The 24,344-nt window shown below is 50.5% G+C and overlaps 1 protein-coding gene across 5 annotated transcripts in view; it reads right to left on the bottom strand.

Moving 5' to 3' along the window:
• CYFIP2 (cytoplasmic FMR1 interacting protein 2) overlaps nucleotides 1-17,114 on the bottom strand; it is a 40,131-nt gene extending 23,017 nt beyond the window's left edge. Inside the window, exons 1-14 of one of the 5 annotated variants that reach the window (XM_062501881.1) lie at nucleotides 16,998-17,114; nucleotides 14,899-14,988; nucleotides 14,742-14,819; nucleotides 13,100-13,201; nucleotides 12,240-12,421; nucleotides 11,831-11,927; nucleotides 11,031-11,159; nucleotides 9,582-9,686; nucleotides 6,620-6,711; nucleotides 3,757-3,874; nucleotides 2,233-2,352; nucleotides 1,798-1,923; nucleotides 719-885; nucleotides 291-438 (exon numbers count right to left, since the gene is read on the bottom strand). In XM_062501881.1, the coding sequence (XP_062357865.1) occupies nucleotides 291-438; nucleotides 719-885; nucleotides 1,798-1,923; nucleotides 2,233-2,352; nucleotides 3,757-3,874; nucleotides 6,620-6,711; nucleotides 9,582-9,686; nucleotides 11,031-11,159; nucleotides 11,831-11,927; nucleotides 12,240-12,421; nucleotides 13,100-13,201; nucleotides 14,742-14,819; nucleotides 14,899-14,988; nucleotides 16,998-17,114 (1,671 nt within the window). The remainder of the gene's footprint in view (nucleotides 1-290; nucleotides 439-718; nucleotides 886-1,797; nucleotides 1,924-2,232; nucleotides 2,353-3,756; nucleotides 3,875-6,619; nucleotides 6,712-9,581; nucleotides 9,687-11,030; nucleotides 11,160-11,830; nucleotides 11,928-12,239; nucleotides 12,422-13,099; nucleotides 13,202-14,741; nucleotides 14,820-14,898; nucleotides 14,989-16,997) is intronic. The other 4 variants (XM_062501882.1, XM_062501886.1, XM_062501883.1 and 1 more) reach the window with 4 other exon arrangements.
• Nucleotides 17,115-24,344: the final 7,230 nt, after the last annotated feature.

The raw sequence follows: 24,344 nt of genomic DNA, 5'->3' as shown, positions 1-24,344 counted from the left end.
ACACACAGCCTTGGTGTTCTGGGAACAAGAAAGTAACACTTCTCCAAGGTGGTGACCACCCTCTGCACACATAAGCCACTACCCTTCAGAGTCAGAGATAATTAAACCCCTTAAAGAAGAGGCTTTGGGAATTACACAACAAATTAGGCACCGCAGCAACATTTAACACACAACAGCATGAAGACTTTGTGGAACAGAGCACGGAAACAGCTGCTAATCCTCAGGGTGGGAGACTCCTACATGGCTCCAAGACCATCAATTCCCCACACAGGAGACAGACATTCACTTACCTGTGTGCTCGATGGTCCCACAGCTCGTCGTGGGACTTTAATATCAAATCCACCTTTGGGATCCTTCTCACCCCTCAGGCAAGGATCATTTGGAGGCTCTCGACCTCCCTCCCAGTCACAGATTGTCTTCCGAATTGCCTGAAGGACACTGGATGGGGGGAGAGCGAAAGCAGTGCTTAAGCTTGATTTTACTTCAAGATGAAAACACCTATGGCTGTGCACATATGAGAGGAAAGGTGCCTGAGGTGGGATCATACACAGCTGGTATTGGTGAGATGAAGGTCAAAAGGCACCTCTGGAGGAGCTGCTGGCAAAGGACTGTTGGCTGCTTGTGTACTGGAGCACACACAGGGCCAGGTGCTTGTATATGACAAAGTGTAACACTAATAAACAGATGGGTTTTGCACTGCCTTCAGGGACACACTGACCTGATCAGAACATTCTTCTTCTTCCTGACAGCCTGTCGGAGAGGCTCCCTCAGGGTGACCTGGGCAAAGTCCTGCAGGGCTGCGTAGATGGTGTTGCGGATGGCCTGGTTGAAGACACTCTCCATCCTCCCCATCAGCACTTGCAGGCCTTTGATCATGGCAATCACCTGAAGAAAAAGTTAAACCCAGATGTATTTGCTGTTTTTCCATTGTGTGAAAAGGGGATAAATCCAGCACTGAGAGGATCCAGGGTGAATTAATTCTACTCAAGTAGCATAGCCCGGTGATCAGGCTGCTAATTTTTGAGTGTTGGCTGCTTTACAGGTCACAAGAAGCTGAGGAAAGCATTTATACCATCAGTTTCTTGCAAATGGCCCCTGTCCCTTGTTTTCACTCCTGATCTCTTGGTATCTTTAATACCACACAATCCCAGGAAACTGCCCATGCTCCATGAGTGGGTGCAGCTTGCACAGAGCTGCATCTGCACAGGGCGCAGCCTTCCCTGCCCAACAGAACAGTGGAAGAAGCCCTAAGGCAACATCCAAGCCACCCTGGACTGAGTAAGGCAGGAGGAAGGCGAGAGCCTCCCAGAGCCTGGCTCAGAGGACTGTTCCCACTGTTTACAGCCAGCCAGGCTGAGAGTTGATGTGTCCTGGGGGCTGGCTGAGCATCTCTGCTGTTTGCACAGCTCCTGAATGCAGCTGCTGCTCTTGCTCCAGATCACACTGCTCTGTGAGCCCCCTGTTCTGCGTTTGTGTGGCAACATTTTGGAAGCAGGAGGCTACAGGGGTGACTTCTGTGAGAAGCTGCTGGAAGCAGCTGGGAGCAGCTTCTCACATTCCCCCCATGTCCAACAGAGCCAATGTCAGCTGGCTCCATGACAGACCCAGTGCTGGCCAGGGGCAATTTAAAGGACAGATTAAGGGATGTGGGAACCCTTAATCCCTTAACATGGGTCACAAGGATGAGGAATGACAGAGTATGGTGAGAACACCCTTCCATTCTCTTTCCCTGGCCTGAGGAACATGGACAGGAAACGAGCATGGACTGGCTCTGACTCTTGTGCAAGTGGCACCTACTTCCACAAAGGCAAACTTCTCCTCACTGGTGTAGTTGTACCGGGTGGCTCTCTCATACTCCTCGGCTGTTCCTGGGCAATCCTTGTTACAGAACTTATCTGTGGGATGAACCAGCTTCCAAGAGTACTAGAAGATGGAATGAGACCATGTCAACATTGCAATGAGGAAGAAGATAGGCTAGAAAGACTAGGCCATATGCCAAAGAAACATTCCCTAGACATAACCACAGTTTGACATTCTTGGTTTTATTATCACTTAGTGAATTGGTTTTCTCTATCTGGGAGGCTGCCAGTCATACCAGGCCTCTGACAGGCCTTTTGATGTGGTCAAAACTTTGCAAATTAAGAATTTCCACCAGCATTTGAATTACAGTTTCAGTTGCTCCAGACCCAGACTCATCCCAAACTGCTTTCAGAGATGCAGGGATGCACTCACCACTTCCATGACGTGGGCACTCCACTTGGAGAGCAGCTGCAGTCCCCGTAAAGCCAGGTCAAAGAGCTCCCTGTACTCCTCATCTGACTTCTGGCTGTCCAGGCCTGAGCCAGTGACCACCTGGAAGACATCACATCAGGTCAGGGCTACAGTCAGCAACTTGCTGCAGGGGCTTCACTCAGTCAGTGGATTTCTCTCCCAAATCCCACCTGAAATGAATTCCTGACTGTATGACCAAGCTAAAACTGAGTAAAGCATAAGGAAAAGGGACCTTGGCAAGGCTCTTTTTACACAGGCAGTCAAATTATTCCCTACAAAAAAAAATGAGCCTGACCTGTCACCTCAGAGCAAATAACTGACTGTTTTTATTCCACTTACCCATTCCTTTTCAATGGTCTAACAGTACTGAAATCCTTGAGAGTCCTTTACCAATTAAAGTTCAAATAAACTCTTACAAATGCCAAAAAAGAAGCAACTGAGAATGCTATGGTTTGTTAAACTGACATTGATGAATGAGGATCACAGGTGTGCAAAAAACAGTCCCAGTGGCATCAGAGAGGGCACTGGCATTGAGTAATGAAAAGAACAGAGATGCCTTCTTAAATGTTCCTCAAAGCCTTGACTGATAGGGCTGTGTAACTGGTGTTCTGACATTTGCCTGATTTTAAACATTATAGCTGCCAGGTTTTTTCTTCTTATTTTAACAAAGATGTGGTCAAGGAGCAGAAGCTGTTGCTGCAGATCTGGTGCACATGATTTTGTACCTGCAGGAGCATTCTGTAACTTGTTTTTCTATTTTTGCATCCAGAGCGGTTTGTTCCACTCTTGTCCTTGCTGTACATCTATGACAGACCATGGTCCTGCCATGTTACATCCCAGAAACCTGGGGTTTGTGAGCTTTCTGTGCTTTCAGGCACTGAACCCCTGGAGAGCACTGCCTTTGACCTGAGACCTTGGAGAAAGCTTCTAATTTAAGTGATAAAGTTAAAATCACGAGTGTGTAGTTAAATAGAAGTATGTGCTTTCACATGGTAAATGGCTTTAAATTTGAGGTTTTTATAATATAGCAATAAGTATGGGACAAGGTGGAAGATTTTAGGCAGTGTCTCCTTCGGTGCTCATCTTCCTTCTTCTTCACAGGTTTCAGGCAGTAGTTTCTGGTTGGTCAGTCAGTGTCACACTGAGGGTCATGGGAATTTGGTTATTGGGTTAAAAGGATAAATAATATAGGTATTAATTCTCTACTGGACTTTTTAAGCAGCTAGATGTTCCTCCATTTTCCTCACTTCTAGCAAGCAGCTAGAAGTGCTGCTGAACGCTTTGTACTTTTTGATAAAATTTAATAAACAACCAAGCCCGAACACAAAAAAATCCATTTCCTTAGCGTATCTTTTAATCCTACCTCTAAGTAAAAAAAAAAAACAAACCAAAAAAACCCACTAATTAAATAGTGCCACTGTCACACTGCTCTGTCCAGGCCTGCCCACGTCACTCCCTGGCTGCAGGGAGTGCAGCTGTACCCACCTCGCTGTTGCTGTAGCGCGCCAGCTCCGAGATGAAGCGGATGTGGTCGTCCCGGATCTGCACCATCTGCTCACAGATGTTGTACTGGGGGCTGATGCTGCTCTGAGTGCACGTCCACCTGGGCAAAAGAGCGACGGTGTCAAGGACAGGTCACAGCTTCCACTCAGACACCCCCGGGACGGCTGCTCTCTTCTCTTCAGCGCGCTCCAGGCATGCCACTCTCGTGGTACAGGTCAGCCTGTGTCGTCTCTCTGGTGTGTGGGGTCCTCCAGGGGTGGTCTCGCACAGCTCATGGGGACACTTGCCTCACCTTTCAGCCTCAATGTGCCTGCTCCATCCACCCTGAAGGCTGCTCTCCATGTGGGCTCACCTACCCCAAGGGCAGAGATGGCAGTTTCCCAGGCTATCACAGCACAAGCTTTCAGGAAGGATGAACTTCAAAGACCTGCATCTTTTGCATCCTTTCTGCTAAACCTGAGGATGATCATCCCCTTAGGAGGTCTTCCCTCCAGGTTTGGGTTGTGCTGCCTTCTCCTGCAAAGAAAAACTATGCAAGAACTAGCCTTTCCATTGTTTTTGGTTCTGACTCATGTTACCAGCTCAGTGAACAGCCCTGAGTATAAATGATAAGCAGAATATGATTACCAGAACTAGATTTTCATTTGCATCGAGCCATATGTACCATGCAACAGTGTAATGTCATCCTAAAAAAAAGGCAGCACTCCCCTTCCCAAGCCACAGTTGTATGAAGGAATGGGACAAACCAGTGCTATTTAATTTAGTATCTCCTTTCTTCCTGAAATGTATTAACCCCAGATAAAGAACCAGAATGGCTTCACCAAAATGTTTTGTGCAAGCAATTGCCTATCAGTGAAATTCTTGTGTCCTTCTCTGTCACCACAATGTAGAAGTTTTTCCCCCTAAATGATTGTCCATTTTATGATAATCCTGTTCTCCACTTTAGACTGGCCATACCAAATGAAGGTGATCCCCTGATATGGACATGCACATATCCCTACACTTAACTGCACTTGTTGCCAGTATTTGTGGTGGTAGAAGGTCCTGGAAATGCTGGGCCACATCATCCCCTGTGAAATCCATCCTCCCCCAGTCCCCCTGTTTGGCTCTTACCCGTTTCCATGTGCTCCCCACCAGGCTGGGGCAGGTTAGCAGGACTGGCCAGGGCTGCCTAAGCCCTCCCTGCCACACACAACCTACTCCACAGTGCAGAAACAAAGCGCCATGTGGGAAAAACACTCATTAATTCCACTTGCACGGAGACAAGGAGGGAGAGAAAGTGACAAAAACAGTATTAGTAAGAAATGGGGATTACACAGAAGACCTTGGCAGAGTTAGAGTTGGGAGTCCCATGCAATTTGCTGGGAAGGCAAGTGAGTGAGGAAGAAACATTGGTTAGCACAGTATGGCACACAGACCTGGTGAGACAGATTTCAAAGACACACATTAAAACTGTGCACAGGTAAAACAGCCCATGAGTCTCCTTGGTTTTGAGATGAGAAAACGAGGAAAGCTGCTGACACCTGTTTCGTTGAAATGTGCTTTCTGAATGATTTGGGGTAAAAAGGGCGCAAATCTTCAGACAATTTTTCTCTTTCAAAAAGAGTTTTCAAAAATATTCTTTACATTCACATTACACAGAATCATATTTTACTCTCTTCACCCCCCCCAAACTTTAATTGAAAACTTTTTGCTCAGGAGTTTTGCCACGTTGCTTTCAAACCTCTCCTGAACAATTAATGGGCACTTTTCAACCAGTTTTTGGGAGGGCAGGGGAGGAGGGCTGCTCCTGGCAGGCAGAGAAGCCAGACCCTCCAGGGTGGAAGGGGACAAGCAAACAGAAGCGATGACACTGCAGGTTAGTTCCTGTCCAGCTGAAGAGACAGCCTGGCCTGGCTGCTCTTCACAGACACCAGAGAAACCTGATTTCCACACAAAACAGTCCCACAGGTGGAAATCCCACAGGTCACTGCCTGGTGAAAGCCACCTGGCTGCCACCTGCCACTACAGCCAGACACAGCTCAGACAGGCTTTGCTCACATGTGGCTGCAAACCTTATTCCAAGGATATCCAAACCCAAAAACGATTCTTCTGGTGATCACTGAGTGTGATGCAAAGCTACAAACACAAGTGGGGGCTCTCACGTGCCTGCTGTGACTGAAACAACGTCTGTGGATTCATCTGAGGGCAGCAGCAAATTGCCCGTGAGCCCAGGCTGCTCCTGAGCTCTCCACTCCTACTCTTCTCTCACAATATTCTGAATCATAGAATCATTAAGGTTGGTAAAGGCCCCTAAGATCATCAAGTCCAACCTTTGACTGATCACCACCCTGTGACTAAACCAGAGCACTGAGTGCCACATCTAGCTGTTAGTACCACATTCAGTCTTTCCCAGTTCATTAATTCCCAGAGCATCTGAGCGCCTCTGGTTCAATCTTCATTGCTGCTGTCCTTCTTCATGAACCCTGCCTGAGCTAGAGGAGACACCCTGGCTACTGCAGAGATCCACTGCTGTGTTCATGCTCTGGAGGATTTTGTCCTCGGGCTGCAAACTGTGGATTAAAATCTCCCCAGAGCAGGGACACACTGCTCACACTCACACAGCTCGCAAGCACTCGGCACTGCCCCAGTCCATGCACCAGCCACCCTTCCTTCCTCCTGCCTCACTGCCAGCCCCCTCCCCGCCCTGCCTGCACCCCCAGGACATCTCCCCATGCAGGGACAGGGAGGCACACACGGGCACACAGAGCTGGCACTCACACCTCACGGGGACACACACACGGGCACACCTGCAGGGCCCTCAGGACACACACAGAAGCCAAGAGACATTATGGCAGGCACTCACTTGGATTTGTTCTCCTCATAGTGAGCACTGGTCTTAATGTATCTGGCCAGTTCTATCTGCATATCGCCGAATAAAGGAACCACCTGCAGCTGCTGGAAAAGAAAACAAAAGATGGTTGAAACACGGCAGAGACAGAGAGAGAGAGAGAAAGAGAGAGCCTGGCACCAGAACAACACAAGGGACTCCAAAAAGGCATGCTGCACCTCTGGAGCTTTGGAAAGTGTCAGGCTGTTTGAAGCAAAGTGCAAACCTGGACCCAGGGTCATTTCACACCTAGGGAATGACTGAGAATGATCACAAGCCTTTCTGTGGGAGGACATCACCCCCTGTGATGCTCTGGAGCCCTGGGCTCACTGCTACCAGACTGGTTATGGCCAGAACGGTTCAGTGCTGTCACCAGCCAGAGGAAAGGCTCTTTTTACAACAAAAAAAGAGAAATGTGGTCCTGAGCAGGCTTTATTGCCTCCCAGCCTAATCCTTCAGGAGAACAGAGGGGTGAAAAGCCAGCACATTGCTGGTTTGGACACCCAGGAAGGTGTCAGCCTTCCCCAGGGACTCAGCACTGTGGTTGCTTGTGATGTGTCTTAAAACTTCTCCATAAAGAGAAAGACACAGGCAATACAACATGGCCTGCCCCTTACATCTCAGAAGGTTTTGGATGGGAAATAAATTCCAAGTTCTTTGAAGATACCTCAAGCTAAGACAGGTCCTCCCTCACTAAACTTCTACCTGCAAACAAAATCCAACCAAGGACTACTGACATCTCATCTATAAAATATGAAGCTTCACCCAGCTACAAAAGCCTTGCCCCTAAATTCAGGGAAGATGAGGGTAAATTCCCTAAAATGTCCTATTATCACACACTTCTCAGGCTGAGTTTTGCACAGGATGTGTAATGCTGTCATCAGGGATTCCCACTGGCACTTCCATAAAAGGTTTAAATGACGGGGTAGTTAATTTTCACTACTCAGATTTGGGGCAATCCACTAGAAATTTAATCAGAAGGCAATAAGCAGACGTGGTTGGAGTAGTTGGTCTTTCCTTATTGAGATCTGATAGTTTGGAGTGGTACTTAAGTGATGAGGTGAGACCATGGCAGATGATGGAGAAGTGCAAATGGAAATCAAGCTGGAAAGGAGAAAGTTACTCCATGCAATGGAAGGTATTTTACTTCATTCTCTGATGGCCCACAGCACTTTGCAATGAACAGCAAATCTGTCTGAATGCACCAAGATGACCAAACTCTACAGATTACACTGAAGGCTTGATTTAAAGATTTAGGTGAATTAGCAAAGCTGAATCAGGGAAAAACCAGAAGACTCTAAAGAATGACATGAAAAATAATTTTTGCAGAGCAGTCTCCCCAGTGATGGGAGGTTTTTTAAACACCTCATCATCACCCTGTCCATGAACAGATACCTGTTATGTGACTGTGGCCCTCTGCTCTCAGGGCTGTCACCAGGAAATGGTGCAAATTGGGGTAAATAGACCCCCACTTCAGGGGAGGCTGCAGCAGCCAGCACACCAACCTTCCATCAAACCTGGGCTCACCTATTCCCTCCTCTGCATACACCCAGCACATCACCCGTAAACTGAACCTCAGGGCAATAAGCAGGGAGATATTCTCTATCCAACACCACAACCAATCTCTCCATCCAGGCTCTTCACCCCACCTCTAAGTGAAGTACCAGGGAGAATCCTGGTACTTCAGGATTCAGGAAGAATGAGGGGAAGGAGCCCTCTGTGCCCTCCCACAAATCATCGCCTTCTCATTTTCCCTGATCTGGAGCAAGTGTTGGCAACAGAAACTAATCTTTCCATCTCAGAGGAAAGATTAATAAAGGACTCAGGAAAGACTGCTCAATCTCAGGTGGTCTCAAAGAAAACTAATTGCTCCATCTGGAAAATTCTTCTGCTGTCCTCTTGCTCTTTGCCACCAACTCATTTGTCTTTTGCTAGATCCCACCATGCCTCCTACAGCTGACCTGCTCCAAACCCAAAATGCCTCCCAGACCCAGGCTGTGCCCAGAAGCAGTGGAAAGGAGGTACCACCTTCCCTGAGGTGCTGTGTGGCTCTCAGCCCTCCTCTCCACCAACAGGGCTATCCCAAACCTTTCCTGTGCTGAGTGGTCTCAGGGCAATGCAGCCTGGCCTCCAGCTGTGGATCAGACCATGGCCAGATGTGCTTAAGCAGAGAGAGGTTGTGCAGCTGCTTCCCACCCTGCCACTGGCAACACCCAGGTTTTGGGCCTTTCCCCAAAATCCACATCTCAGACAAGACAAAAAAAGTTCATCAAACCACAGAGTGACCCTTTGGAGACCTTGCTGAGCACCTCCAAATCCCAGCTGGCACAAACTGAAACAAAAGCTTTTTCTGCACTGCAGGGAGCACAGTTTATACATGAAATAAAACTTCCAGATCACACATTGGCTCACCAGCTGTGCCCTCTGTCCCTCAGCTCAGCAGCTTGCAGAGGAAGAGAGAAGCAGAACCATCACTCACACAGACCTCAGCAATCCAGCCAGGTTTGCTGCAGCCTGAAACCACAGAAACTGCAAACCTGCCTCAGGAATGTGCAAAGAGACAGAAGCCATGTCAGACAGGCACATCCTTCCTCCATCCATGAAACAGCCTCTCCATCCTGTGCCCCTTAGCAGGAAGCAGCCAGAGCTGCAGCTCCCACTAGTTCCAGAGCCAGTCCCAGCACTGCTCTACATCCACAGCCCTGCAAGCACTGAGGGTCAGCACTGCTCACCTCACCCCTGCTGCAGCTCTGTGCCCAGGCCTGCTCACAGCAATTCCATTCCTCAGCCTTTGGCCTAGATAGTTTCTCAACCCTTGGGTTTTTCTGGACCTGTACATGATTCCTGCGGTTTGTTTTTTGCTAGCACGTGCAGAGGTACAGGCTGCTAATCCACTGGTCTGCAATAAACACCAGCCTCACACAGACAGGTCACTGACCTTGAAGAATTTGTCTATTTTGCTAAGGTTGATTCTCTTCTTGGCATCCAACTTGTAAATGTTGCTGACATTCCCATCCATGAGATACAGGCCAAATCCCATCACCTGGAGAAGATGGAAAGGCAAGGTTTCATCAGCATGAAGTCAGCAGCACAAGTCAAAGGCAGTTCTCAATCACTCAGCCTGAGGAAAGAACATTTCAGGTTCCAGTTGCCACCTGACCCTCATGAGGAAACATTTAAAATTTGCCTGTATCTGCCAGGATGCACATGGTAGGCAGAGGACACACGATGGACTGCTTCTGTTGTGTGTGCAAAAACAAAGGATGCTTCCCTTGGTTATTTGTTCCTCTTCTCTCCACATAACAACCCAAAAGTTTCTCCACCCAAAGACAGAAGTTTACTCCTGGAGAAGAACTGAAAATACTCTCCTGGAATGATTCCTCCCCCCCCCCCCCCCCCATTAATTCAGTACAAATCATTACAGAGAATCAAACTCCTTGTATTACCCTTCAGAGAACTTGAGCTGACTCACAGCATTGTAATGAAGTTTTTATGGCAATAGCGACTGCAATCATTGCCAATAACTGAGTGACAGCAAAGACAAACACACTCAACAAAGAGATACTTTGGCATGTTTATCTTGAGGACTCTTTACAGCCAGAAAAACAAACCTGGGAGCATCTGCAGGGAATTATTGCTGGGAATGGGCATTAAGAAGAAAATTCTGGTTTACAAAGTTGGTGGTGATGTTACAATGTCCTCTGCAGTTACACAGATCAAGCCCATGATTCTGCACATCCGTGCACAATAGAAAAACCCCTTCCAGTCTTGGATGATGTAGGGCACCCACCAGTGCTCTCACCCAGCATGTGCTTAGTACCAGGGTGACAGAGCTGCTGGCAGCATTGGGAAGGATTGTGGGGAAAACAGAAAGATGGAGATGGGGAAGAGAAGAGGAAAGGGAGAGAGGAAGAAGATTTTTATATGGGAATAAGGGAGAAGGCCATAAAGGAGAGCAGAGGATTGATGGGAGAAGCTCCAAGCTAGGCAGGAACAGAGGCAGCTCTGGGCACTCCCAGCAAAGCTGCCACTTCAGAGCACTGGGGTGGGACATCCCCAACTCAGGGCCATGTCCAGCCCGCTCAGCTACAAAAAGTGGTGAGTGGGAGGACTGAGGTACCACAGCAGAGGACACAAAGCACCAGGGATCAGAAAGGGAACAGGAAGAAGAGGAAGCAAAGTAGCTTTGCTGCTGCCTGCAGAGCACTCACAGCAACTTGTGTGAGCAGAGAACATTGTCTCTGCAGAGAAGGGATGCATGTCAGACCAAAGGAGCAAAAAAAATCAAGAAATTGAAGAGATGTTATCCTAGGAGTGAATTTCATTTTACTAAAACAACAGTGAAACTATGCAAGCACCCAGCTCTACAGGCACGGACCAACCTTACCTTTAAGAGCATGTGCTTCTCACTGGGGGTGAGATACATCTTATTTTCATAGTAATCCACACAGATGTTGACAATATCAGCCAGCAACTCCTCATAGCCAGGGATAACCTCTAGTTGTTGGTGCAGACACTGAAACACAACAGAAGCCAGATCATCCACATGGGCAGAGGAACAGCAGAAACCAGGCAGGAAACACTTTAAAGATTAAGAGTAGAACAGTAAGAGGTTCCTTCAAACCTCATTTGTGTGCTTTTCTTAAGCTTACCAGCAGAAGACTGAGGTCATGGTACTACCTGGAAAGAACAACCTTCCTCTGCAAGACACAACTCTTCCTCAGACTGATCACAACACCCAAACATCAGACAGTGAGATGTACAGGAGGGTGTCTGAGCAAACTGTCTGACTCCTGTTTCTGTGCAATATTTTAACTAGCTAGCAGATCCAACGGAGCCTGTGAAGTGTGGAGGGCCATGGGGGCTGAACTGCAGTTCCCAGGCAGCTGCAGGGGATGGAGTTCTGGCAGAACCTTCACCACCCAGAGCTCTTCTTACATCTTTTAGACCTTCATCTTTGTCTTGACACAGAAACCTTCAAAGCCACCCCACCCAGGATGACACATGAGGAGACACTGCTGGAATTACACAGCCTGACCAAAGTCACCAGAACACCACTGACCAGAGTCAGTGGCAAAGACCCACCAGCTGCTGCCACAGCCTGCTCTGAAGTTCTGTCAGCCTCAACAAGATCACTGCTCCTCTCTACTCATGAAAGGTTCAGAGGCTCAGGGAAAAGGGACCTGCCTGAGTGATGCGGTTGTGGTTTGCCAGGAACATGGAGAGGTTCTGGGACTCCTGGATGGACTGGGGGTCTGCCATCTTCCGCAGGAACTGCGCAGCTCTGCAAGGGACAAATCCAACATCACCAAGGGTCACTCGGCCAGTGGGAAACTGTCACCACCCACCTTCCCTGTCTGACCTGCAGTAATATTGCTGCCTCGGACCCCTGCATCACAGCACTATTCACCAAGAGGGAATTGAAACTCAACAGGGCTCAGAGATCTGCCTAAATTCACAAAGAGAGCCTGGGACAGCACAGAAACCCCATCTCCAGCCCTGATGTCTTCCTGCCCTCACTTCTGGTCAGAGCAGATGCTCCCTTGCAGACCAGGCACGGTCCTGTCCCCATTCCTACTGCTTTGTCCCCTGTCACCTTTTGTAAGCAGAATGATCATTTTTGACGCTGCACTTCATGTTCTTCAGCTCATCCAGGACAGCGAACATGTTGATGAATTTGCCCAGAGTGAGGAGATAGGCCTCAGACACGAAGTCCTTCCTCCTCTCAGCGTGGCACAGGCGCTTGACCTCACTGCAGAACCGCTCGATGGCCTTGCGCTGCAGGGCAGGGCACAGGGTCATGCACCACCATAGCAACCCCCTCCACCCACCAGCTCCTTCAAAATAAGCATTTTTTGGCTGGGGATGGAGGCTCTGAGGTTCTCTCAGCTGCTCCCATGCAATGAAGCATTGTTGCAAATCACTGCTGACAAACATGCTCAGTGCTTGAGGGGAGAGAGGGGCTTGAACACTCCAGCTGCACCTGCCCCGAGTGTGGGGTGTTCTGCACAATCAGGCTGCATTTTTTAGGTGGGACATAAAAACCTCAAAGGATATAAAACCTAAAAACGATTGTGGAACTCAGCTGCAGGCAGTTATAATGCAGGTGGTGATGGGGAGCCCACAGCAGCTCTGTGACTGCCACATGGCAACGGAGAATCAGCTCTTCACATCAGCCAACATCCCCAAAAAACAGGAGCCTGTGACACCCTTAGCTCCAAACAGTGGGGGCTCTGAGACTTCATAAACCTGAAGGGCTAAGGTGTGCTCTTTCCCAACCTGTATAGAAGATTTTGGGGCAAGGGGCACACAGATTTTCCTTCACACAGATCTCAGATTTGTTTCTGCTCAGGTGGCTGCAAGGAAGAGACCTACTGGGGGCTGTCCTGGCAGGCAAGGATCGCACAGCCCTGCTTAGGATGCTAATTATTTTTGCCTCTCTCCTTGACCACTTACCTGAAAATACATGAACTTCATAAGCTTGGTGACTTCTGGCTCCAGGACTTCCACTGTTTTCTCATAAATCTCCACTCGGTTTGGCTGTTCGTTACATTTTACCTGCATTGCAAAAAAAATCATCCATGTCAGCATCAGCTTCTAAGCCAGCTGTGGGTCACTGTAGCACCATCCTTTTGTTGTTTCACAGGGAGTCCTGTCCCCACCCAAGGACAACAGAGAGAGCTGAAAAGGAGCTGGTTCTCAATACAACAGATGAAAGCAAAAGGGGATATTTCATATCTGAAATTCTCTCCATGCACTCTAAGAAGGCACAGTCCTGACTCTGGGAGATAGAAGTCTCCGAATGCATTTGTCTGGCATAGAACACAAGCAGTATGGAGTCTGGATTTGCTGTATAATGTGGGAATGTAGGTATAATGTGGGAATGTAGCATGAAGTTATCTGAGATTCGTGTTGCAAGACATACAAGGCACCAGGTTACAGCTCTGCTAGAGCCTCGCTGGGATTACTCTGGTTCTGTTGAGAATCCATTAAAAATCACCTGACTTGTTTGTGGCTGACAGCAATGAACTGAGTCACTGTTGCTGGACTCCCAGGAAGCTAAATTTAAGGACTTACTCAATTGTCATCCATCTAATTTCCAAAACAGTTACTTGGAGTCATTATCAAACTTACTAGGAAAACACCATCTGCCCAGGGCATCCTCTGTCCTCCTCTGGTTTTGTTTGCAGCTGCTGCTCCCAGAAGGCTGTGCTGGGGCTGACAGCTCTGGTGCACCTTCAGTAACCCAGCAGCTGATCCTCAGGGCATGGGGGAACACGGCAGCCTGACAAGGGGGACAATGCCAAAGGAGCCTTGCCCTCTCTGCAGTGGGCAATCCAATGTCCCTGCCCTGGTGTTCCACACTGCAGTCAGGCAGTACCACAGAATCACAGAATATTCTGAGCTGGAAGGGACTCACAAGGATCATCAAAGTCCAGCTCCTGGCCTTGCCCAGGACAGCCCTGAGAATCCCACCATGCATCAACGGCCATGAGGATGCAGTCGGGGTAGGGAGGAGTGGTGCACACTCAGGTGCAGGCTCTGCTCTTCACCTGTGAAGCCACAGTCTCTGATGTAGCAGGGAGCTGCACCTGACCAAGCAGGGAGACTGGGGGGTCGAGCACAGGAACCCCCTGGCCACATCCATGAGCCCCATGGCAAAGCACAGGGGTCACTGCAAGATCAAACCTGGTCAATCTGTAACTGAACCCTCTGCTGTGGCATTCTCTGCTCCTCCATCACACACAGCACTGAGGGGAGCACAGGGGGCTTTAAAGGGTAGGGACCCCACAAGATGCTCAGAGAAGCACAAATATCACAGGGAGGACACTAAATTAAATCATTTGTACTGCTGTCTTGCCATCAGCTCAGCCACAGGCTTCTGCTGGTGTAGCCAGGGCAGGCAATAGCAGCACAGCTGCACGTACACAGTACCCAGCCAAGAGCAGAAATTTCCTCATGGCTGGGTCTCAGCATCATCTGCTTTAGTTTCCTTTGCTTTTCCTGCTCTTCTGTCTCCACTCCAAACTAACCCACACTCAAGACAAAACCAAAGAGGTGCTCTGGGAGCACCCCTGCCTGGGAAGGGTTTGACTACCTGAGGGATGGCTCGTGAGCAGCTCCTCCACGTGTAGAGCATCACAGCATACTCGTGGCCTTCTTCCAGCATCTCATTCTGAAAGACAGAGGGGGGCTGGTGGGACAGGGCAGGCACTGGAGGCTCAGCACCGTGGGGACAGTACTGGGGGACTCACCATGCTGGAGTGCACCGTGGCCTGCTCGATGTACCTGGCAATGCCTGTCACAAAGGCATTCCTGTCTTCAAAGTTTGTGTCAAAATTAGCCTGTGGGCAAAACCAAGAGATGGGGATTAAAACACACAGCTGGTTGTTTGCTCACCTGGTATAGCCTAACATGAGATTTGTGGGCAAAAAGCATTAGTAGGGCTGCTGGGGCACAGGAGGAGCTTGTGAACTATTTGAGGTGCTGCACCTCTAGGTCTGAAGCAGTTTCATACATGCACACACCCTGAGATACTTTGGAATCACACATGGTCATCCTGCAGGGAATATCTGTGGAAATATGGCAGTCAAGACTGACAAATCCTTGTAAAATCAAGCCAAACTTTACTGCAGCCACACCAGAGAGAAAAGCTACAGCAATTATTCTAAGGATTTTAGCTTGGTAACGCAAAGACAGATGCAGCCTTATTAATTTCTGTTTGTGCCCTGGCTGCTAGGGGAAGACCACATCCTGTCAGCAGGAAGTACAAGAGATAAACACAGAGAAAGAGCAGGGGATGAACTGTCTGGAAAACATAAATATGAAAGTCAGCCCTCATCCAGGTGCTTTATCAGTGCTACTGTTGCTCTTGCAAGCACGAACAGTTGTTGGGACAAACATTTGTTCTGGAAGCTGTGAAACAGTTTTGGGTTGGGACAGGGGAGCAAGAAATTGCAGAAGCAGGTGGGGGATGGAAAAGCAGCTCCCCTGGCTCACTGGAGTGCCCTTCACATGCTCTGTGCTTGGTAATTTCCTCTGCCAAGGCTGGCTGATGGTATCTGCTGCAGGGCAGAGCAGACAGAGACCCAAGCACCCAGAGCTGCTCCTTGTGATGGCAGCAGCACTGCAGTGACCACACGCACCTCAATAACTGATTTCCTGAGTAGGAAAGCTTGGAGCACAGACCTGTGGCCACAGGGCCACTCTTCTTAGTGCCTCCAAGACATCACATGTGACCAGTGTGACAACAAAAGCTGAGACTGCATGTGCATTTCTGGCTAGCAGGGGAGAGGGCTACACACAAACTGAGCATGATGAGGAAACAGGCTTGGCCAACACCTCCAGATCCAGCTTAGAGGAAGTTTTTAGGCCCAGCTGTGTGCACACACTCATGGCCCTGAAAGGAGGCTGTGCCATAAGGTTGGACCCTGAGCCCCTCTAGAGACACAAGGCAGCAAAGGCTAAAATCTATTGAAAGAAGAGATAAGCAAATAATTACATCAAGGTTTTTCAGGGAAAGCCGAAATTTGAACAGCCCAGAATGACCTTTGGGTCTGATAACCCACAGAGATACCACAGCTCTGGAATGAGCCCGGGGTCTGATCTGCTGAAAGAGATCATGTAATTCCAGAGCCCTGCATACAAGGCACAACAATCACAGTGCTGGTGTATTTATACACTGCCATGGGTGAGCCAGCAACTCAGGAGTGGCAGGATGGAGAAAGGAACCCCCTGTTATATTTAACCCTGGGTGTGTGCTATAGGGCAGGGTGTGGTGGCCAAGCAGCAGAGGCATCCCACTGTGGAAGCAAAAGCAGGAGCTGAGCCATGCCCTGGGCCCCTGCCAAGCTTTGCTTGGTCAGTGCAGCTGCAGCTAAATCTGAGTTGTTCAGGGCAGAGAAGTGGTTCTAGCAGCTGCCCTCCCTCACAAGCCAGCAGCTCTAGCTGTGCCAGAGGCACAGGCCAGACAAAGTCAGGCAGGACTTTGAGCCTGCCCTGCTCAGTTCGATGCACGCACGATCATGAAAAGGAAGCACAGAAATACCAGCACAAATAAACATTGCTGAGAACTTTCTGCTGTTATCGCAAATCTTATCTCCCGCTTCCAACCCATTCATGCACTCTGGTCCTCATTTTTGCTCGGCCTTAAAAGTCTCTTTCACCAGTCTCTGGTGCCTTCCTTTCAAAGTCCTTGGGAACAGATTTGTGGCTATATCTGTTCTGAATGCTTCCTTCCACACGCTGAACCCCGGATGTTTTCAGCTGGTTCTCACAGCACTGTGTGGCCCTGTGCTTTGCATGAGACACTGGAACAACTCTCCCTACCCTGTGCCTCGGGGAGCTGAAGTACCTGGTACATGATGGAGGAGGGAGGAGGTTCAATGCATGGCTGCTGGTCTGGCAGGGGCAGCTCCTCCAGCAAGTCCACGTTGGACAAGGCATCCTCAAGCGTGACGTGGGTCGTCATGGCTGCGGGTGTTCAGTTCCCCTGCTAAATTCAAAGCAAAAGAGAGGGTGACAGACAGACAAGACAAGCAGCCAGCAGGCAGGAGACTGAGTGGGAAAGGACAAAACCAGAACCACGACTGGCTGGCATTGCAAGGGACAAAATCTCAATTTATTTGTTTTCCCTTTTCTTATGCGTTAAACCTAAATCTCTATGTCATCTCTCTCCTGTTATTCAACAGCAGACCAGGAATGCAGAATAAGAGAAACACAACTACCCACCGAGGCATTTCTCTCCTAACTCTATGCAAAACTCTCTCAGGCAGAACAGCTGGGTGCTGCAGTGCAGCTTTAGCAGCCCCGGGTGAAAGTGTGTGCCCAGAAATGCAAAGCAGTGCTGTCAAGAATATCTCCTGAAGCAGCTTGATTAGAGAAGCATGACGGATGCTGGCACTCACATGCTCTCCTTCTCACACACATGAACAGCCCTGGAAACTGTAAACAACCAACTGCATTAATTCCCAGAGGTGAACTGGAAAGGCTCGAGTGCTGTGCAGGCAAAGCTGTGCCACTGCAAGCAGCAAGAAAAAGAAGTTGCTGTTAAATTTCCCTGCTTTTACCACTGACGTGGCATCCCCTACCCAGTCCCAGCCTGCCCAACAGCGTCAGTTGCATAAATGAAAAAATATACACAAAATGAAATCAAAGGGAAACATTTCTGAAAGTTCCCTGGCGCCTACCCCAGGGAACCACAAACCTGTGTGTCCCTGTGTCCCCTGCCACCCACCTTGGCTGTGAATGCCCAGGCAGGGGGGACAGGGCTGTCACCCAGGCTGAGCCCTTGTGTAATCACAGCCACAGGGCTTCCCCAGTTAATGCCTAATCCTGTGCAATAGCTGCAGCCACCTAGAGCCTGTGTCTCCCAGAAAAATACCCTGCTGCACTTAGACATCTGCAGAGAGAGTATTCTTTAAATACTGACACCTCATTCAATTAGGAAATCGCACCCCCTCCAGTGCTTCTTGCCTCACTCAGAGCCTGTCTAGTTTGAAATGTCAGCCTTTGAGTTTCGTTGCTCTGATCTGCAGGACAGTAGAGCTCCATAAATCAAAGTTCCCATCGAGATACTCACACATTTCAATAAAACACCCTGCAAGCCAGCTAAGCTCTTTGCCTGCCTCATTACAGAGCATGTTTTCAAATCCTTTAATCATCTCTTTGGCTTTTCTCTAAGCTTTTGCAACTTTTTTGCCAGACACAACAGCAGGCAGGACACAAGGCTCCATCCAGCAGTGTCTGCACAAGCATCAAATACAACAGCAGCAAAACCTCCCTTGAGTACAACAACAGCATCTCCCACTGCTTCCAAGAAAAGAAGTTTGATTTTTACTTCCATATAATGGCTTTGGGATATCCATAGATAAACACACATGCACCCAGCAAGGGCCAGAGCTAAGGGGAAGGCACAGTGTGCACTCCTGGGGTGGCTTCACCCCTGGAGTCCTAAGAGGGAAGGAGTCTGTAGCTGTGCCTCATCATCGTGGGCTGCAGGAATACACACGAGCCTGGCAAAACTCATTCCTGCTCCACAAATGCCTCCCAAAGGCACCAGGCAGCTGAGAAACAGGTTCGGTTGTACCTGCAGCTGCAACATCATTGAATGAGTGCCTGAAAAAAAAGCAAAATCTCAGGCAGCTTTTCCCCTCCACACTCAAATTCTCAAGCAGCTTTCCCCCTCCACATTCAAATTTCTGTTTCCTTCTTCACCCTTGTCTGGTAAAATGGTTTCCTGTTACAAATGGTAGCAACTGTCAAACCCAGACATTACATTTCTGCAGCTTCCTCCCTGCCTGCCTGCAGGCTCCCTGGGCTGCTCTGCACGGGGGAGGCTCAGCTTGCCCAGCCCCAGAATGGACCTAGAACTGCCCGCCATGCTCCACCACCATCCTCCAGCACCTCAGGACTCACCACTGGGATCCCAGAACAACCAACACTCCTGGTTACTCACCCATGCTTCCTTACATACTTCAGTCTTGAGAACGCAAAACTCAATTTCATAGCTTTGAGGGCTGTGGTTGTTTATTTGGGCTCACTCCCCATTTTTCTCTAAGTCCAATTCTAAGGCCATTTGTGCAAGGTGTTGTTTGCTGTAATGAAAGGCATTCCCACAACAACCCTGTGACACCCAAAGAGCTCAGCAGCTCAAGGGACAAAATCATTCCTGCTGTTTGGACCACCCCAGGAGAGAGTACCAAATCCAGGCAGTGCACACACCTGGCAGGCTAAGCCAGTCCCTACCCTAAAAATCTTGCACTCAAACAGGCAGAGGGGAAGGGTGTAGAAATACAGGAACAGAAAAGAATGCATCAAGGCATTGAAAATGAGAGGTGCAACCAGTCACCAGCCCACTCCATGCTTTGCCATGGCTGAACAGTGCAAGCATCTAGATGCAGCTGGAAAAACTACAGACTTTGAGGGTTTAACACATGAGTTGTTATGGGGACTTCCAGCTTCCACTCTACCCTTCCTTAAGACCAACCAGGAACCCAACAGCAGCTACAGAGAACAGCGTGGTCAGCCAGAACTTCCCCTGGGCCTTGTGTCCATAGCACAGACAGACAGCAGCCTCACAGACAGTGTGTGTGACAGAGGGGCCACTGGTCCAGGGCCAGCAGACCTGGATCATCCCCCATATCATCCAGAGAGGATGGCAGGTGAAGCCCTACTCCCCCAGACCCGTGCTGCTCTCCCTCACCTTCCTGCACAAAAGGTTCTAACACAGCCATGCTGGGGCTGTCCTGTAAATGCAGCTCCATCTCCTCTGCCCAGAGACAACGGGGGCAACTCTGAGGTAATCTGGCAGTGGCCAAGTGGCTCCAGCTCAGGGAATTCAGGGATCCCTGGGGACACTCATCAAAAAACCTTAATTGCAATCCACCATCTGGGCTTTGGGGTGGGTGGCTGTGCTGGGAAGAGGAGACTCAGCCCATGGTGGTGGTTTGGTGACAGTGCTTGGGCACAGGTGGCCATGGGGCTGGGCTCCACCCAAGCAGGGAGCAGCACAGCAGCATGCCCAGAACGGGGCACAGTGGGGTGAGGCTTTCCCTTGCACACCTGCAGCATATCCTGCCTCTCTGGGCTCATAGGCTGCCAGGGAACACCTCCACAACCTGCCCCTGGTTCTCTGGAAGAACCAGACTTCTCTGGAAGCCAAAGTTCCTCTGGTCCTACAAAACTGAAGGTGAGCCTGGCAGAAACCAACCCCACCCCAGTGAAAGCCTAGGCAGGGATGCTGCACTGGGCTGCTTATCCCTCCTGCGTGTGAACACCAGGGCTAATGGGTGCAGTGCTGCCCACGCTTTCTGCTCATTTGCTGCAGAAACTTCCCCACCTCAGCTACCAACCCTCTGGCCATCCCCACACCTCCTAAAGCCAAATGATCACACAGAGGACCTGGGGCTTCAGACAGTGCAGGGGAACCAGCCAGGCAGGGCCCATGCACGGGGCATGGCCCCACCACCCCGAGAGAGAAAGGAGGAGTTCCTGACACAGGGGCTGTTGTGGCAGCAGCCTGGGGACCAGATCTCTCAGATAGCACAGGAAGGCTCTGAGGAGGGAGGATGGACATCCCAGATGTCTGAACTTGCAGGGCATGTCCTGCCTTCCCCACCAAAATGCTTGCCCAGAAGTATAGGTGCAGTGTCATCCTCTTTGCAGGGAGAAGCACAAAGGTGACTTTACTGTTTGAGCAGCTTGGGGAAATAAAGACTTTTAAAAGTAGGGCTATAATAAGTATGTTGCATGCACATACATGTGTGCCCAGCTCCCAAGCTGCACAGCTCAGAGCTCTGGGGAAGTGGCATGGGCAGTTTAGGATTTTCAGCTTGCCTGCTCCCACAGCAGACACTCACACTAGTGCTGTAGTAGGTACCACAAGAAGGAAAGGAGGCAAGAAAAAAATGGGAATTGCCTAGAACGGTGAGCCTGGGGTGAGGTGAGCAGCAAGAAGAGTTTTGGTGGGGAGGTAGCAATGTAGAGAAGGAGGACAAACCTGGTCACCCTCTAAGGACCTGAGATTCTCCTCCAGCGCTGATTCCCAGTCCCTGGGTAACCTAGGAAAGTCACTGAATTGAGTCTTAGCCCTGTGAGAATGCTGCTTTATCTTTCTCCAAAAAATATCACCAAACCAGTGGACACGTATTATCCTGGCCCAACAAATACCCAGCAGAATGAAGTATCAGTTGCATAAAAGTCGAGTTTCTGGCACCCACTGCCTGACAGCAACAGGAGGATAAAGGAGCCTGGCCACCAACATATATTTAGTAAAAAATAACTTCACAGTGTAAAACTTTAGTTTGACTCCTCCCTAAAATGCAAAGGACTTGTAATTGCAACCACCACCACAGTCAGGAGGCTCTTTGCAGAGTGAGTGAGGCTGACAGAGTTGGGCCTCTGCTCTACACAGACACGAATGCTAATAACCATGAAATTACCCTTCCCATTTAAAAAAAGGAAGCCAAACTGCATGACTCCTGAAGCTGCTTTTCTCTATTTCCACTCTATGTTTTCTGCCATCCCATTAGGGCTGAGTTCCAAGCATTTGCACTATCCTTGTCTCTCAGCAACACAATTATCCTGGAATTTCTTTCTTATAGAATAACTAAACAGTATTTTTTTTTCTGGTGCCAAAGAAAGCAGGTCAAGGAAGGAGACAGGTATATGAAACTACATTTCCAATAAAGCTGAGAAATTTACAGGAAGTTTATAAGCAACCCACTGTTGACAGTTAAAGCACTTCTTGGGAAACCAAATCATACAGGCCAGCATTGTTAACAGTTGACCAATTATTGATCTTCCAAAATCAATCTTCCCACTTCTCATGCAAAGATGATAACTGTTTGTTAACAAAATTTAATTCAGTGAAAATGAATTCAGCATATTCTGCTTTACTCAAGAGACCAGAAAATGGAAGATTTTTTTCCCCTATTCCTCAGGCTTCATTAATAACAATCAACTGTACAGAGAAAAGGAAGAGAGAATTTTTCTTTGTAGGGAATTAGCACAGAATTATATGGCTGTGACACCAAAACACTGGGCTAGTCACCCATCTCTGTGACTAACCCCAGACTACCGTCATCATACATAACATGAGGGTGATTTTTCTTTTGGTCTCAGGGCAGGAGGGTGCAGAGGCTTCAGGGACTCAGCCTAATTGTTTGAGACCTTTGTGATCCAAAGCCCGCAGGCAGAACCCCCCCCGTGGGAAGCGGCAGATGGCAAAGGGGGCCACGCTGTGCTGCTGGCAGTGTCCCCTGACAGCACACAAACCCTGCACCCTGCCCCCTTCTCCAAAACAGCTCTGGCCACGCAGCGAGCCTCGACTGCGTGCTTCTTTTTCTTCTCCTCCTCCTCGTTCTTTCCCGGTCCTTCCAACCCACGGAAATTTCCTGTAGAATCCATCCATCCATCCATCCATCCATCCATCCATCCATCCATCCATCCATCCATCCATCCATCCATCCACTCGCTCCCTGCCAGTCCGCCCGGAGGGATGCGGCTGGCACGCGGCATTCCCAGCGGCATTCCCAGCGGCATCGGGGGCAAAGTTGAGCACAAAGGAGCGGTGCCCGGCCGCACGCACGGGGCGGGAGAGGCTCGGCCGGCTGTGACCCACGCCACAGCCCGGACCTGCCGCTCCAGCCCTTCATTCCCAGCGCTGCCTCTGCCCCCGGCGCTGCCTCCATCCCCCTCATCCCCCTGGAACACCGGTATTTCCACACCACGGCTGCTCCGGGAGCCGGCCCTCGCCGCTCCTCCACCATCAGCATCCTCTCCTCTCCCCGTTCTCCAGCACCGCCGACACCCCGGCTTTGCCTGCGCTGCCGCGGCGGGGCCTGCAGCGCCCGCGGGCCCGGGGCTCGGCCCCTTCCCCCTTGTCCCTTCCCCCTTCCCGGTGCTGGGAATGCGGGGCGGGGGGAGGACAAGGGGGATTTGCGCTATTTTTTCCCCGGCGCTGTGCGGCGGCTGCGGGCAGGCAGGCGGGCTGAGCGCCGCAGGTAGCTCGGAGCATTGTGGGATACATCCCGTACATCCCGCACGTCCCGGCCCGTACATCCCGCACGTCCCGGCCCGCCCGCCGCGCCCGCACCTGCCCCGCTCCGCCCGCCAGGGGCTCCGGGGCTCGGCGGCGGGCACAGCCCCGGGATGGATGGATGGATGGATGGAGGGATGGAGGGATGGAGGGATGGAGGGATGGAGGGAGGGAGGGAGAGAAGGAGGGGATGGACCCCGCAGCCCTCGCGCAGCCCCGCGCCCACCCCCGCCCGCTCACCTGCGCTCCGCGGGATGGTCCGCGGGGGATGCTCCGCGCCGCCCGCACAAAGAGCAGGAAATGGCTGCAGCAAGTGCACTTCCGCGGCTCTCCGCCGGCCCCTCCGCGCGGCGCGGCGGCGGGGAGAGCCCCGGCCCCGCCGCGGAAAGGGGCTGGAGCGGGGCGGGCGGCTCCTCCCCCAGCGGAGCGGGGGATGCTCGCCGGAGCCGGAGCCGGAGCGGGAGCGGGAGCTGGAGCTGGAGCTGGTGCTGGAGCTGGAGCTGCAGCCGGGGCCGGAGCCGGAGCCGGGTGTGCGGCTCTGCCCGCTCGGGGCCGGGGCCGTGTTCCCCCCGCTCGGGGAGCTCCGGACTGGCGGCAGCGCCCCCGGGGAAGGGAGGGGAGAGAGCAAGGAGCGGCTGCAGCAGCCCCTCGGGAGCTTGGTGCGGGCGCGGTGGGTTTGGGTCTGTGAGAAAGCAGCAGCAGGCTGGGATTCTCCGTCTCGCTGGGTCGCGGGTGTTCAGCCCCTCTGCCCCTCAGGACCATTGTTAGGCGTCACCTACCATCTTAACAAACGCCTTGGTGGCAGAATACATACGCTTAGAGAAAACATACAGGGCCTCGGGTGCTGACCATCTTGGGGATGAAAACCTGAAGGCAGCGCCTTTGCTCAGATCTCCAATCCTATTGTGAGTCAACGCCGCATCCAAAAGGTCTTCCTTTGGGCATTCTTGGGGTCTGGCTTTTTTTACAGGAACTAGTTTCCAGTCCTTCAGCTCGTACGTCTGTTTAAAGCTCTAATACAGCTCTTCAGAGGTACTGTGAAATCCAAACTCACAGCTTTCAGAGGGACACTGCCTCATGGTGACTGATACAAACCCTCTATGGAGCTGTCTTGTTTGTTGAAAGACACTGGTGGATACCCAAGGATTGACGAAAGTCTAG

This window comes from Cinclus cinclus, chromosome 14, assembly GCF_963662255.1.
Source record: "Cinclus cinclus chromosome 14, bCinCin1.1, whole genome shotgun sequence".
Taxonomy (NCBI): Eukaryota; Metazoa; Chordata; class Aves; order Passeriformes; family Cinclidae; genus Cinclus; species Cinclus cinclus.
This window is presented reverse-complemented; position numbering and strand designations above follow the sequence as displayed.